Source organism: Phyllobates terribilis, unplaced genomic scaffold (genome assembly GCF_046119375.1).
Source record: "Phyllobates terribilis strain yellow unplaced genomic scaffold, ASM4611937v1 Scaffold_3__8_contigs__length_932513732, whole genome shotgun sequence".
NCBI lineage: Eukaryota > Metazoa > Chordata > Amphibia > Anura > Dendrobatidae > Phyllobates > Phyllobates terribilis.
Window position 1 is genome coordinate 891,663,544 of NW_027362763.1, and position 17,268 is coordinate 891,680,811.

Genomic DNA, 17,268 nt, shown 5'->3' on the forward strand with positions numbered 1-17,268 from the left:
GTATCGGATTGCACTCGTCCGATTTATATCGTCATGTGAGTGAACCCTTAAAGTCAATGAAGTAACTGGATTCTTCAAAAAACAATTCATATGTATTTGATGTTTTTAAGAAGGCACTTTTCCACGCCAAACCTGCGCTTTAACTGGCCAATATGTTACACGATTTAATCTTATCATAAGTGCAAACAGGATAGTGGGTGAAGGTTAAGATAACACGAAGGCAGAGAGACATATTGTGGGAATTTAGGTGTGTTCCTGTAACTTAATTTTCTGATATAAAGCAGATACTGTATCATTTCTGGAAAGCTTTAATTTTTGAAGACCAGAACATCTCATGGAATCTAAGTTCATCAATCACAGAAATTGGTAGGAAAACCAAGCCAAAGAGAGAACAGCCCAAATAAAAGCATTTCCATCATTTTTCAGTAGCTGGTAAACCACAACTATTTGAGGCAACCTTTAGGAGTATTTAGTCTTCTTCAGAAAACATGATAACCGTTATCATAAGCCATGTTCAAAATATTTTTTTTTCTAATATGTAATCATAAGTGGATTCTGGAAATTTTAATTCCCTAAAGAGAATGACAAATGATGGTGAAATAATTTTCTATTTGTCATGGAGGTTATCAATGCTGAAGGCCCTTCTTGTGCAGTCTTAATCCCCCTAAAAATTAAATAGTGCACTAAAAACATTGACTGCCAAAAAAGCAACATCTTACATGAAATACATGTAACCAATTGGCTTGTTTACTATAAAATCCACACCTTTGGCCCCTTGTTCTAGGATAATGAGCATGTTATTCTCATTTGCCTTTTAGGCTATTTTCAGTTAATTTTTTTAGCATTTCAATTAAGGATGTTTACTGGTACCATAGCATCTGTGGTGGGTGTATTTTAAAAATAAAATGCACATGGCGTCAGCAGAGAATTTAAGACTAATATTCAAGCATCTCTCTTTGTTATTTAGGGGTTTGAGGATAACATGGTCCTGATGACACCTAAACATCATAACCATGTGTGCTTGTAAAGCAGCTATTTCTAGAACAATGGAATAATAATTTGGAGTAGGTTTACCCTTCGCGGCTACAAAAATTTTCTAAGATGCTGTTTCACTAAATTTAGGAACATAGCTATGGGATATTCATTCGGACACTAGTGAGTTCAGTTATTCATATTGGGAAATGAGACATGACTCAAAATGGCTAATCTTATTAATCCAAACAGAAGTACTGGTTAGTGTTGAGCCACCCCCGTAGTGTTCGAGTTCGGTTCGGTTCGTCGAACACCCGTGTGTTCGCCGAACTGTTCGTCGAACTGTTCGTCGAACACCTTCGAACACCGTTAAAACCAATGGCAGGCAAACAAAAACACATAGAAACACATAGAAAACACCTTCAAAGGTGTCCAAAAGCTGACAAACTGCTCAGAAGACATAACTAACAAATGGAAAAGTGACAAGTACATATAGTCATGCGAAAATAAAAGAGGTGGAGGAGTAAAAGGAGGGGGAGACACAGATATAGGCATGTCATGCCCTTCTAAAATCCAAAAAGTGAGAAGCCGACACGGCCAGTCCGCTCCTGCCCGTGCCACCTCCGTGTCGCCGGGTTTGTGCCAGAGCCGCGGTGAACCCTGATCGCCAGCCCCCCTCTCCCAATACTGGTGCCTGTCCGCTGGTGGGTCGAGCGAGCCCCCCTGTGGTGGAGGCAGCTCTAAGCTTTTTAATTTAAATTGTCTCTCTAATTTGAATGAATACACTTTAAATCCATTTACAAGAATCTATTGGAGGGCAAGTCTCATGCCAGCAGCCGCGTAATTCCAGCTCCAGTAGCGTCCACTAAAGCTGCTGCAGTTAAAAAGCTTTTATAAGGATCGAGCTCGGCTGTCCACCGCAAGGCATCCTACTGCCAGTCCCAGCCCCTATGCCTTGGGGTGCCTCCTGATGCTCTTCATTGAGTATCCCGTGGTCCCGAAGCATTTCCTTTGAAAAAATGAAGTGTCCAAACTACAGGTGGTGTAGCTTGCTTAACAGCCGGGATAATCCGCTGACTAGCAGACCCTGCTACTAGGCACAAAGTATTTCCTGGGCTAGATGCAGTTAAAAATTTGTAATTAGATACTCTCGTTGGATGCTGAGAAAGCATTCCATAGAGTCTCCTGGCACGCCATATATGATTCTCTTAAAAAGCTTGGGGTAGGGGTCTAGGGGACCCTTTTATAGCCAAAATCACGGCCCTGTATCGCAATACGTCACCTAGGCTGAAGATAAATGGAACTGTAGCACCCTGAGGGCTCGGTTGCTACAGAGGTATTGCACCTCACCCAGAGGTGTGATATCTCACTCTCAGGTAAGGATGTAGTGTGGATCAGGACCCGACACCTGCATGCATTACACCACATTGCCGTGGGGCAGGGCGACCAATATGTCCCTGAGATGGGCACGACAGTCCCTGTCCCTGGCTGGAGTGGGGGGAGGGAACACTGAGGAAGGGGAACCCTGTAGTGCAGGAGCAGGGAGGAAGCAGTTCCTGGGTGCATTGAGAAGGGAGTATAAAAGGTGGGCACCATCTTAGTTCAGTGCAGAGAAGTTTGAGCAGAAGTGGCAGGGAGCAGGGGCTCTGCATGAGCTCTGCTCCGGAGGCGGGCCTAGTAACAGAGGCCCAGGCCTGGAAGAGGGAGAAGGAAGGAAGAGGAGCGGAGAAGGCTCCAGGAACGAGGAACGAAGGGATCTCAGGGGTGCCGACGGGCGAGTCGCCACCGCACGCCAGAATCCACCTGCGTGGAGGGGTCAGGCCAAAGGGGGAGACCGGTCCCCGAAACTAGTGGAGGCAGGAAACGACCCTCAGCTAGAAACAGGAGGCTGTGACATTTTATGTGGCGCAGCCCCTCGCTACACCCGCTAGGAAGGCACCACATAGGGTCAGGGAAACTGGCGCCAAGTTTACCAAGAGGAGGCCCGAGGCAGCCGGACAGAAGGGTTGGTAAGAAAGGCCAGACAAAGGACACACAAAGGGGGTCCTGTGAAGCGCTCCAAAGTTATCTGGGAGTTGTCTGAGCCCCTCACCTGGTGAGCACAGTACGACGTGGGCAGCCGTTACCTGCAGACGTGGTCTGGATAATAAGAACTGTGAGTAAAGGCCCTGGACTGCATCACTGACTCCGTGTCATTACTGCTGCTGCCCTGCACCATCACCCCCATCCTCCGCATACACTGCCCTGAGGCTATACTCCTCCCGTGGGGAGTTATGCTACGCTCTGCTGCACCCACAACACCAGCCTCAGCGGTCTGCCCTGGAGCGGCGGTTCACTCTGACCGCAATCCACGGGTGGCGTAGTCGGACATTTAAACATCAAAACCACATAAATAGTTCCGCCACTGGTTTGACCGCCCTGAGCCACGGAACCGGGTTGCCGCCACGGAGACTACAACCACCAGCATCCACCAAAAAGGGTCCGGCTCCGGGTGTCCCAAGGCCCAGGGGGCGCGTCAGAACATTTTCATCACCTTTCACAATCACCAATGGGACAAGGCAGGGATGTTCTCTGTCCCCTCTCTTATACATCCTAGTGACGGAGCACCTGCTCTCATCAATTCGCCATAACCCCAATATTAGGTGGATTGAGGTGAGAGGCACCGAGTACAAGTGCTCTCTATTTGCTGATGATGTCCTAGTATATATCACTCAATCACATATATCCATCCATGCTGTTATGGCTGAAATAGATCACTTTGTTACATGGTCAAATTTTAAAATCAATGCAGCGAAGTCTGAGGCCCTCGATGTCTCCCTCCCCAAATCCATATAGGATTCCATCCAGTCCAACTTTCCCTTTGCCTGGCCCTCACAGGGTATCAAATACTTAGGAATTCCTATTCATAGAGACCTCTCCCATCTATGTTATCTTAATTTTGGGCCCTTTATTGAACAACTCCATACAGACCACGGTTGGCAAGTTAGAACTGTAAGATTCACTACGTGAACCACTGGTGTTTTGTGGAAAAGCACATGTACACTGTGTTCCAAATTATTATGCAAAAAGTGTTTAGGAGTGATAAGGGAAGAATTTGTTTGTTTGTCAGTTAAACTCATTGATGGTGATGTGTGTCAGGGCTCTTTATATCACTGTAAGCAATTGCAGACACCAGTGCTAATTAGTTTGTCAGGTGTGTCCAATGAAAGACAAGACTACTTAAGGGTATGTGCACACGATGCAGAAATGAAGCAGAAAATTTCTGCATCATTTCTGCATCTCCCTGGCAGAAAAAACGCATGCAGATTGTGCATGCGTTTTTCCTGCAGAATACATGCGGATCCACATGCAGATTCACATGCGTTTCCGCATGCAGATTGACAAGCGCTTTCCAGGCGATTTTAGCATCACCTGGAAAGTGCTTGATAACTAGGTCACACTATATAAATCCATGCAAACAGCATGGATTTATACAGTGTGAACCGAGAGAGTGTATATACTTACCTCTGATGGCCCGCGATGTCCTGCTCACTCCGTTCTCCCGGCTGCCGGCAACTTTGAATTGAAAGACCTGCCGACGTCAGCGTCACGTGACCCGTCACATGACTCTGACGTCACCGCAGGTCCTACAACTCACTGCAAGTGCCGGGAACCAAGCGGGAGCGCTGCGCGGGCCGACAGAAGGTAAGAATACATTTATTTTTTATTTTATTCTTCTTTTACAGCTTTTTTAATGGTACCTGGGTGTGGATGAGACTCTCCTCTCCTCCACACCCGGGTACCATCCGCACATTAGAACGCACCAATTACGCAAGTACAAATGCTGTCTTGCGGAATTGGCGCGTTCTAATGCAAGTCAATGGCGGCGAAATCGCCGCGTTTCCGCAAAATTAATTGACATGCTGCGGATTTTTGACCGCAGCGTTAACGCTGCGGAAAAATCCGCATCATGGGCACAGCACATGCGGATTTCCATTGGGGAACATTGCTGCCCTTCTACCATGCGTTTTTCATGCGTTTCCGCGGCGTTTATGCAACTGCAAAAACGCCGCGGAAACGCATGAAATACGCATCGTGTGAACACAGCCTAAGAAGGCTCTCTCACATTATTCAGCAGCCTACATTTTCTGCCAAAATGGGAAAGAAAAAGGATGTGTCGGCTGCTGAGAAGCAACAAATTGTGGAGTGTTTAGGTCAAGGCATGACTACAATCAACATTGTGCGATGATCAGGATGAAGTGTCTTGGCAATCAAGAAGTATGTAGCTGATTCACAGTACACACGTGTGCGTGCTGATAAGGGCAAATTGAGGACTCTTTCCTACAGGCAATTACGTCAGGTTGAAAGAGCAGCGGCAAAAAAGCCTTGTCATAGCAGCAGACAAGTTTTTGAAGCTGCTTGTGCCTCCAACGTCCCCCGAACAACAAGATGCAGGGTCCTTCAGAGGTTTGCAGCTGTGCATACGCCATCCTGTCGACCTCCTCTATCCACTTCACACAAGCAGAAAGGGCTCCAGTGGGCCAAACATTACATGAAGACTGATTTCAAAACTGTTTTGTTCACGGATGAGTGCCGTGCAGCGCTCGATGGTCCAGATGGATGGAGTGGAGGATGGCTGGTTGATGGACACCCCACGCAAACACGGCTACAGCGCCAACAAGGAGGAGGTGGAGTAATGTTTTGGGCTGGAATCATGGGGAGAGAGATTGTCGGCCCCTTTAGGATCCCTGAAGGCGCTAAAGATGAACTCCATAATGTATGTGGATTTTCTCAAACAGCACTTCCTGCCATGGTTCAAGAAGAAGAACCGTGTATTTCACAGCAAGATCATTTTTCTGCATGATAATGCACCATCTCATGCTGCACATAAAACATCTGCATCTCTGGCTGATATGGGCATAAAAGGGGACAAACTTATGGTGTGACCCCCATGCTCCCCTGACCTCTACCCCATTCAGAACCTTTGGAGCATCATTAAAAGGAGTGTCTATGATGGCGGGAGGCAGTTCACATCTAAGCAACAGCTCTGGGAGGGTATTCTGTCCTCATGCAAAACAATTGAAGCAGAAACCATCCAAAACCTGACAAATTCAATGGACGAGAGAGTTCGGAAGCTCCTTTCGAACAAGGGGTCCTATGTGAAAATGTAACATCACCTAGAATAAAGTTTTGAGTTGAAAACTGTTTGATTTCAGTTTCTAACAACCTGCTAATGCTTATAATTTCAAAAATGACCATTTTTTTGGTCTTTATTAAAATGAAAAGGTTGATCGAAAAGTTTGGGGGATCTAAGAGTGTGGCAACCCAGTTGTCATGATTACTTCGAATTCTGACAATATGAGGGTCATGCTGCAGGTAGTGCAGCAAGAAGGCACTTATGTGTCTTGCGCATCTCGGAGCCCCAAAATTATTTTCCGGGCTAGATGCAGCTAAAAATTATTTTTAATTTTAAATCTGGTGGAGCTTATTATAGATGGCCTAATAGGATCAGTGCTGCACACTGCTACAAAGCCCAAATTATTTTCCAGTCAAGATACAGATAAACATGATTAGTAATTTGAAAGCTTAAAACGGTTGGTAGGGTGATTTTAAACAATCATCAAGCTTTTACTCTCCCCAGGATGACACAGGGGTAGAAAAGTCGTTTCGGATCCATGATTTGTTCATCTTTATGAACGTGAGTCTGTCTACATTATCAGTGGAGAGCCGCGTGCGCTTATCTGTCAGCACACCACCAGCAGCGCTGAACACACGTTCAGACAGAACGCTGGCTGCGGGGCATGACAAGATCTCCAAGGCGTAAGTGGCTAGCTCCGGCCATTTATCCAGATTGGAAGCCCAAAAAGAGCAAGGGTCCAGTGACACAGTCATGGCTTCAATGTTTACTTGGAGATACTCCTGTACCATCGTCTCTAGGCGTTGACTATGTGTCAGACTTCTTGTCTCCTGTGGCCTTGCAAAGGATGGGCTAAAAAAGTGGTGAAATGATTCCGCAAAATTGATGTTACCAGCAGATACTGTGGTTCTGTTACGGTTTGAGTGCTGAACACTTGACAGTCCCACGGTTGGCAAGTTGGAACTGTGAGATTCACTACGTGCACCACTGGTATTTTGTGGAAAAGCACATGTAAGATTCTGCAACAGTCTCTGCTGATACTCCTGCATGCGTGCATCCCTTTCTATGGCAGGAATAATTTCTGCAAATTTACTTTTGTACCGGGGATCTAACAGTGTGGCAACCCAGTAGTCAGGATTATTTCTAATTCTCACAATTCGAGGGTCATGTTGCAGGTAGTGCAGCAAGAAGGCACTCATGTGTGTTGCGCATCCAGGAGCACCAAGTCCCTGTTGTGTTGGTGGCGAGGTAACAATCATGCTTCCTTCCTCTGTCCTCTCCCCCCAACCTCGCACAACAGAAATGTGATCAAGGTCTCCCTCATCTGATGAGTCTTCCATCAGTTCGTCCTCCACTTCTTCCTGGGCTCCTGCACCTTCCTCACTAGTTTGGCTGCTACCATGCGCCCTGGTAAAACCATCTCCCCCACCCTCACATGCCTGCCGCCTTGGTGCTGCCGACCGTCTGGACCTTGCAGATGTTAGCCCTTCCGCATACAACTCCTCCTCCTCTACTTCCTCCACCTCCTCTTGTGCCACCACCTGACTCCGAATTCTGTTTAACATGTGCTCCAGCATGTAAATCACCGGAATAGTCATGCTGATAATGGCATCGTCAGCACTAAACATCTTCGTCGCCATTTCAAAACTGTGCAGAAGGGTGCATAGGTCCCTGATCTGAGACCACTCCTCCAGCGTGATTTGCCCCACCTCTGAATCTCGTTGGCCCAGGCTATACGTCAGAACGTATTGCACCAGGGCTTGTCGGTGCTGCCACAGTCGCTGCAACATGTGCAGAGTTGAATTCCACCGGGTAGGCACATCGCATTTTAGCCGGTGAAGTGGCAGGCCCAACGACTTCTGTAGAGATGTAAGTCGCTGAGCTGCGGGATGCGAACGGCGGAAGTGAGCACACAGCGACCGTGCCCTCTGCAGAAGGCCATCTAGTCTGGGATAGTGGGCTAAAAATTGCTGGACAACCAGGTTCAACACGTGAGCCATACAAGGCACGTGTGTGACATTGCCCCGGCGAAGGGCCGCACCCAGGTTTGCAGCATTGTCGCACACGGCCTTCCCTGGTTTCAGGTCCAGTGGAGACAATCATTCATGAAATTGGTTCTCCAGAGCTGACCACAACTCCTCAGCTGTGTGACTCACATTTCCCAGACATTTCAATGTAAAAACCGCCTGATGACGTTGAGCCCTACTGCCAGCATAGTAAGGAGGTGTGCAGGATCCCTTCTGCGCAGTTAGAAAGCTTGTGGCATGACCAGACAGGCTTTGGGTGCAGGTGGAAGACCGAGAGGAGGTTGAGGAGGCAGAAGCAGTGGAGGAACTTTAACATAAAGAGGATTGACGCACAACTCGTGGGGACGGCAAGACTTGGACAGCAGCCCCTTGTCCTGCTGTCACCATAGTTACCCAGTGCCCAGTCAGCGACATGTAACGCCCCTGTGATGCCTACTCGTCCAAGTGTCTATGGTGAAATGCACCCTGTCACACACAGAGTTTCTCAAAGAAGCGGTGATGTTGTGTGCGACATGCTGGTGGAGTGCAGGCACACCTTTCTTTGAGAAGTAGTGCCGACTGGGCATCTGGTACTGGGGCACTGCGACGGACATAAGGTCTCGAAAATCCTCTGTGTCCACCAGGCGGAAAGGCAGCATTTCTGTAGCCAAGAGCTTGCAGATGGTGAAATTCAACCTCTTAGCTTTCTCATGGCTAGGAGGAAATGGTCTTTTACTTGTCCACATCTGAGGGACCGAGGGCTGGCTATTGTGCTTAGACGGGGTTGATAAGGGTGTCCCCGGCAAACTGCCGGTCTGTGAGGAAGATGCAGGCGGACATGTTAGGTTGCCTTGATCCAAAGGTGGTGCTATCGATGTCGGACAGCGCTCAACACCAGCTGCTGTTACCACCTCCAAAGAAAATGATGACCTGCCAATCACGCTGGCTGTTGCGGGTAAAGAGGTTGCAGGTCTGCGCCCCAAAACAGGTGTGACTGCTGTCCCCCCAGTCACAGAGGATGAAGAGGCCGCGGATGCACAAGATATGGCAGACGGTGGTTGGCCCGGCCGGCTAGGCCGCATTGTAGCACACTGAGCTTCCCACTGCAACTTATGCTTCATGTCCATGTGCCGGTTCATGCATGAAGTACTCAAACTATGTATTTTTTGGCCTCTACTTAGCTTTTGCTGACAAATGTTACAGATAACACGAGTTGGGTCATTTTTATAGATCTGAAAAAATGCCCAGGCTATGCAAGGCTTAGCACCCATGCGACCTGAAGAGCCACCACGACTTGTGGTGAGAGGCAGAGTTGTGTTTGAGGATGCAGTTGTTGACGTGCTTCCAGTACTACGTCTCTGTCCAGGAAGGCGCAACCTGACCTCGTCGTCACTAGCATCTTCCTCCACCTCCTCTGCTGACCTCATCTCTTGGCTGACTGTGGGTTGACAGTAAGTGGGATCTCCAACCTCATCATCATCACCCTGTGTGTTATCACACCCGTCGTCCTCAGAGCCAACCTGTTACTGCCCTGACAAAAAACTAAAGTTGTCGCTCCAATCAGGTATTTGAGTCTTATCATCGTCTTCCTCATTGTCTCCACCAACAGGAGTTACAGTTTGGGAATGAGGGTCTACATTATGGTCAGAACCTTCTGCGTCTGGTCCTGGATCCGACTCATAAAGATTCTGGGCATCAGTGCAGATCATTTCCTCGTCTGGATTCACAGAAGCGCTGGAGTCGACCTCTGATTCCCAGGCTATAGTATGAGTAAACAGCTCTGCAGACTCAACCATCTGTTCTACTTCATACTCAGACGGGCAGCTGGAGATTTGGGAGCTGTGAGGAAGCAAGTGCGATTTGGGTGACACCTTTGAGGACTGGAGTATTTGTGATGTTGAAGTTGATGTGGAGGAGAGCCCACTTAAAGGAGCACTTGATATCCGTTGAAGCACCTGCTGTTTTTGTGCCTCATCTGGAATTTGTAGCGATTGGCGTGGCCGTAAGAAAGGGATCTTATCACATTGTCCGCTAAAAGAAGTAGACATTTTAGTTTGGCTGGAAGATGGTCTTTCTTCTGCAGATGTTACTGTTGCTTTAACACCTACCCCACGGACACAACCTTTTTTCCCCTTCCCAACACGCCTATTCCCCTTTCCACCAGCAGCAGGCCTTTTTCCACTCATTTTGGTGGTTAACTAATTCACAACTCTGGAGTTGTTTGCACAAAAAAACAATGGATGGTAACCGAGCAGAGCTGAGTGGCCAAACTGTGGTATTAGGCCAAAACTATTGGCTGGGTTAGATGCAGAAAAAAATATATTCAGTTTGCAACCTGATGGAGGTCAGTATAGATGGACTAATAGAGAAAGTCCGACACACTGCTACAAGGCCAAATATTTTTTCAGAGGTAGATGCAGAAAAAAATTATATTCAGTTTGCAACCTGATGGAGGTCTGTATAGATGGATTAATAGAACAAGACCCACACACAGCTAGAAGCCCAATATTTTTTCAGAGGTAGATGCAGAAAAAAATATATTCAGTTTGCAACCTGATGGAGGTCAGTATAGATGGACTAATACAACAAGTCCCACACACAGCTAGAAGCCCAATATTTTTTCAGAGGTAGATGCAGAAAAAAATATATTCAGTTTGCAACCTGATGGAGGTCAGTATAGATGGACTAATACAACAAGTCCCACACACAGCTAGAAGCCCAAATATTTTTTCAGAGGTACTGTAGATGCAGATAAAAATTATTTTTAATTTGCAACCTGATGGAGGTCAGTATAGATGGACTAATACAACAAGTCCCACACACAGCTAGAAGCCCAAATATTTTTTCAGAGGTACTGTAGATGCAGATACAAATTATTTTTAATTTGCAACCTGATGGAGGTCAGTATAGATGGACTAATACAACAAGTCCCACACACAGCTAGAAGCCCAAATATTTTTTCAGAGGTAGATGCAGAAAAAAATATATTCAGTTTGCAACCTGATGGAGGTCAGTATAGATGGACTAATACAACAAGTTCCACACACAGCTAGAAGCCCAAATATTTTTTCAGAGGTACTGTAGATGCAGATACAAATTATTTTTAATTTGCAACCTGATGGAGGTCAGTATAGATGGACTAATACAACAAGTCCCACACACAGCTAGAAGCCCAAATATTTTTTCAGAGGTACTGTAGATGCAGATAAAAATTATTTTTAATTTGCAACCTGATGGAGGTCAGTATAGATGGACTAATAGAGAAAGTCCGACATACTGCTAGAAGGCCAAATATTTTTTCAGAGCTAGATGCAGAAAAAAATTATATTCAGTTTGCAACCTGATGGAGGTCAGTATAGATGGATTAATAGAACAAGACCCACACACAGCTAGAAGCCCAATATTTTTTCAGAGGTAGATGCAGAAAAAAATATATTCAGTTTGCAACCTGATGGAGGTCAGTATAGATGGACTAATACAACAAGTCCCACACACAGCTAGAAGCCCAAATATTTTTTCAGAGGTACTGTAGATGCAGATAAAAATTATTTTTAATTTGCAACCTGATGGAGGTCAGTATAGATGGACTAATAGAGAAAGTCCGACACACTGCTAGAAGGCCAAATATTTTTTCAGAGCTAGATGCAGAAAAAAATTATATTCAGTTTGCAACCTGATGGAGGTCAGTATAGATGGATTAATAGAACAAGACCCACACACAGCTAGAAGCCCAATATTTTTTCAGAGGTAGATGCAGAAAAAAATATATTCAGTTTGCAACCTGATGGAGGTCAGTATAGATGGACTAATACAACAAGTCCCACACACAGCTAGAAGCCCAAATATTTTTTCAGAGGTACTGTAGATGCAGATACAAATTATTTTTAATTTGCAACCTGATGGAGGTCAGTATAGATGGACTAATACAACAAGTCCCACACACAGCTAGAAGCCCAAATATTTTTTCAGAGGTAGATGCAGAAAAAAATATATTCAGTTTGCAACCTGATGGAGGTCAGTATAGATGGACTAATACAACAAGTCCCACACACAGCTAGAAGCCCAAATATTTTTTCAGAGGTACTGTAGATGCAGATAAAAATTATTTTTAATTTGCAACCTGATGGAGGTCAGTATAGATGGACTAATACAACAAGTCCCACACACAGCTAGAAGCCCAAATATTTTTTCAGAGGTACTGTAGATGCAGATACAAATTATTTTTAATTTGCAACCTGATGGAGGTCAGTATAGATGGACTAATAGAGAAAGTCCGACACACTGCTAGAAGGCCAAATATTTTTTCAGAGCTAGATGCAGAAAAAAATTATATTCAGTTTGCAACCTGATGGAGGTCAGTATAGATGGATTAATAGAACAAGACCCACACACAGCTAGAAGCCCAAATACTTTTTCAGAGGTAGATGCAGAAAAAAATATATTCAGTTTGCAACCTGATGGAGGTCAGTATAGATGGACTAATTCAACAAGTCCCACACACAGCTAGAAGCCCAAATATTTTTTCAGAGGTACTGTAGATGCAGATAAAAATTATTTTTAATTTGCAACCTGATGGAGGTCAGTATAGATGGACTAATAGAGAAAGTCCGACACACTGCTAGAAGGCCAAATATTTTTTCAGAGCTAGATGCAGAAAAAAATTATATTCAGTTTGCAACCTGATGGAGGTCAGTATAGATGGATTAATAGAACAAGACCCACACACAGCTAGAAGCCCAAATATTTTTTCAGAGGTAGATGCAGAAAAAAATGTATTCAGTTTGCAACCTGATGGAGGTCAGTATAGATGGACTAATACAACAAGTCCCACACACAGCTAGAAGCCCAAATATTTTTTCAGAGGTACTGTAGATGCAGATACAAATTATTTTTAATTTGCAACCTGATGGAGGTCAGTATAGATGGACTAATACAACAAGTCCCACACACAGCTAGAAGCCCAAATATTTTTTCAGAGGTAGATGCAGAAAAAAATATATTCAGTTTGCAACCTGATGGAGGTCAGTATAGATGGACTAATACAACAAGTCCCACACACAGCTAGAAGCCCAAATATTTTTTCAGAGGTACTGTAGATGCAGATAAAAATTATTTTTAATTTGCAACCTGATGGAGGTCAGTATAGATGGACTAATACAACAAGTCCCACACACAGCTAGAAGCCCAAATATTTTTTCAGAGGTACTGTAGATGCAGATACAAATTATTTTTAATTTGCAACCTGATGGAGGTCAGTATGGATGGACTAATAGAGAAAGTCCGACACACTGCTAGAAGGCCAAATATTTTTTCAGAGCTAGATGCAGAAAAAAATTATATTCAGTTTGCAACCTGATGGAGGTCAGTATAGATGGATTAATAGAACAAGACCCACACACAGCTAGAAGCCCAAATATTTTTTCAGAGGTAGATGCAGAAAAAAATATATTCAGTTTGCAACCTGATGGAGGTCAGTATAGATGGACTAATACAACAAGTCCCACACACAGCTAGAAGCCCAAATATTTTTTCAGAGGTACTGTAGATGCAGATACAAATTATTTTTAATTTGCAACCTGATGGAGGTCAGTATAGATGGACTAATAGAGAAAGTCCGACACACTGCTAGAAGGCCAAATATTTTTTCAGAGCTAGATGCAGAAAAAAATTATATTCAGTTTGCAACCTGATGGAGGTCAGTATAGATGGATTAATAGAACAAGACCCACACACAGCTAGAAGCCCAAATATTTTTTCAGAGGTAGATACAGAAAAAAATATATTCAGTTTGCAACCTGATGGAGGTCAGTATAGATGGACTAATACAACAAGTCCCACACACAGCTAGAAGCCCAAATATTTTTTCAGAGGTACTGTAGATGCAGATAAAAATTAGTTTTAATTTGCAACCTGATGGAGGTCAGTATAGATGGACTAATAGAATGATGCTATGCCCAAAAGATTTTACTTCACTAGGTGCAGTAAAAAAATTGGTATTCTATACACAGGTGGTATATCTTGCAGCACAGATAGGCTACTCCACTGACTAAAACACTCTGCAATAGGCCAAAAAGGATTAGCTTTGCTAGATTCAGCCAAATGCTGTGAAAAAAACTTGCACAGCACTGGCACAGACCTGCCTGGCAAAAACTGATAGGAACTGATGTAACCTAGTCCTGAAAAGGACTCCAATTACAATTAGTCTTTACTCCCACAACCTATCTATTTAAGAGCACAGACCTCCCTGATAAAAGTCGTAGGAAATGCTGTAACCTAGTCCTTAAAAGGACTGCAATCACAACTATTCCCTACTCCCAAGCTATCTGTATATTTGTGCGAAAATTGGCTTGAAATTAACAAGGTATAGCGCACACAGCAACAGCGGTGCCGTCTAACACGCAGCTGCAGCAGTGAGAAAATGGTGGCGACGGGGAAAATGGCTTGGTCTTATAGGGCAAGGACATGTGACATACACTGCCAATGACACATGCCCTTGCTTGTGTGAAAAAAAGCACTTCGCTCCGTGTGTGCGCTGCTGATAGGCTGACAGATTGCACCTCCCCACTGCAAATGCGGGAAAGAGAAAAAAAAATGGAGATCTTCATTGTTCCTGCAGAGATCCATCCCCTGCCCCTCCCTCCACCCCGCTGTACACTCAAACTGCGTATTAACATTAATTTTCATCATTACTGAGAAAAAATCCAGTTATGATTTTGGTGCACGAACAGTTATCGAACATAACCTCGAACAGCCGAATTTTTATCAAATTGTTCGTGTTCGCCGAACGGCTCGAACACCGCCCAAAACAGCTCGAATTTGAGATTGGCGAACAGTTCGAGTAGAACAACGCTCATCTCTAGTACTGGTATTAAAAGGAATTAAGTTACATCCACATGGGACTTATGTGCTGCAAAATCTCAGCGACATTATCTGCAGTAATTGAATTGCTATTTCTACAATCCATGTGAACAAGCCATTAATGTTGGAGATACAACTGGTGAAATATGTATTGAACACGTTTCCAAAATCTTTCTAAAGCTGCTATTGACATGAAATTCTTCCAGATGTCGGTAACAACCCATCCGATCCACACAGGCAAAGAAATGAAACCATAATTGGCCATAAATTAAGTTATGTGTAATAATGAGAAAGGACGCAGGGAAAAGTATTGAACTAGCTTACTGAAATGTATTTAATACTTTATACAAAAGACTTTGTTGGTGATGACAGCTTCAAGATGCCTCCTATATGGAGTAGCTATTCATATTTATGAAACCAACTAAAGCTCAGCATTCATAGAAGGAGCCCATGGAACCTCAGGATTTGAAGATCCTTTGTGTGGTAGAATGGGCCAAAATCACACCTGAGCAATGCCTGCGACTAGTTTCACCATACAGGAGGCATCTTGAAGCTGTCATCACTTTTATACGAAGTATTAATTAAATTTCAGCAAGCATGTTCAAAACTTTTTCTCTGTGTCATTTCTCATTATTGTACATAACTTAATTTATGGACATCTATGGTTTGATTTCATTGTCTATGTGGATTTAAAGGGTTCTTACCGACATCTGGTGAGAATTTCATGTCAATAGCAGCTTTAGAAATATATTTACTTAGAAAATTTGTGACGTGTTCAATACTTATTTCCACCGCTATATATATTTGAGATCAAGCAACAACCAGGGCTTTGACATCAAACAACTTCTAGAAAGCTTCACAGAAAATCATGAATTTACCCGTAAGTCCTAAAAACTATTAGATATTGTATGTTTAGTATTATGGACAGGACTGCACTGCAACATTTTGCAGCGCTACTAATTGATTTTAACTATAAAGTGGAAGCTGTAGTCCACACAATTGCATACAACTCAATGGTTCAAATAAATCGGTAGCGCTCCAAAAAGTCATTGTGTAGCCAAAGCCCAATGCTTAACATTATGCGTCTATTAGTATTGGCTTTTTGGTGCCATAGTGTATATCTACTTTCAACCAAACAATTGAGTGACTGTTATATTTTATAGTACATGAACATACAATATCATGGTAAATTGGAAGATTTATCAGCATTGTAAGAGGTTTAATAGTGTCTGTATTTGTTTTTAGGTATTAGAAAAGATCGCAGAGGAGGACGAATGATTAAACACAAACGTCAGAAGGAGGAGCAGGAGCAGAAGGGTGATGGGAATACATCTGAAATAAGGACAGCATCAATTTGGGTGAACCCCACTGTTAAAAGCATGAAATTGAGCCCAGTATTGTCTCTGACAGCAGAACAGCTAATTAGTGCCTTAATGGAAGCTGAGCCACCCATTGTATATTCGGAGCATGACTCAACCAAACCTCTCAGTGAAGCCTCTATGATGACATTGCTCACAAACCTTGCAGACAAGGAGTTGGTGCACATGATTAACTGGGCCAAAAGAGTGCCAGGTAGGTTTGTAAAGTACCGCTAAAGACCACTCTGCTATTAATTCAGTGGTGAGAAATTTTAAGCAACAGTACTGATTATTTTTTAAGCCATTCCTCCATTTCCTTTTAAAATCTCTGCCTTCCAAAGCTATAACTTTCTATTATCTAATTAATTTACCTTATTAATTTATAGATTGAAAAGGGAAAAAAAAATCTTGTGAGGTGCAATGAAAAAAATAATAATTCCTTGATTTCTTTTTGAGATTCCTTTTGTATTAGTTCATTATGCTGTAAAAATTACGTGTCAGGAGGGTTTATTTCTATAATGTAATGGGTGGATTGATTCCCGGGTTTTCAGTAGTCAGTAGGCTCTAGTCGCCTGGTGGGAGGCTCACAAATCTCTTACCTTCCGTGATTCCTGGCATGGCTTTTGACTAACCAGGGCTAGTGCAATACCATCTGTGTGTCATGCAGCAATGATGACGTCGCGCAAGCCTGTCTATTCCAAAGCCATGCCGGAAATCCCGGAAAGTTAGAGGTTCGAGAGCTCCTGTCCAGCGGCCAGAAACGACTGACTGTTAGTGCAGTCTGCGGACTATTCCGGGAGTGCCGTCACACATCCCTACATTTTTGCCTATGTCACACCCATCATGATTCACAAACCAGTATGCTCAGGAAAGAGGAGAAGAGGCAATTTTTAGTGAGCTGAAAATCTGTCTTCACTGAAAACTGATTTCACCAGGGTGGATGATCAAACTATGCAGA

General features: G+C 43.9%; 1 protein-coding gene across 3 annotated transcripts in view; it reads left to right on the top strand.

The window, feature by feature from the left end:
* Nucleotides 1-17,268, top strand: part of ESR1 (estrogen receptor 1) — a 651,368-nt gene that overhangs the window by 515,703 nt on the left and 118,397 nt on the right. For all 3 annotated transcript variants that reach the window (XM_073672708.1, XM_073672710.1, XM_073672709.1), the window contains one exon: nt 16,198-16,524. In XM_073672708.1, coding sequence (XP_073528809.1) covers nt 16,198-16,524 — 327 coding nt within the window. The remainder of the gene's footprint in view (nt 1-16,197; nt 16,525-17,268) is intronic.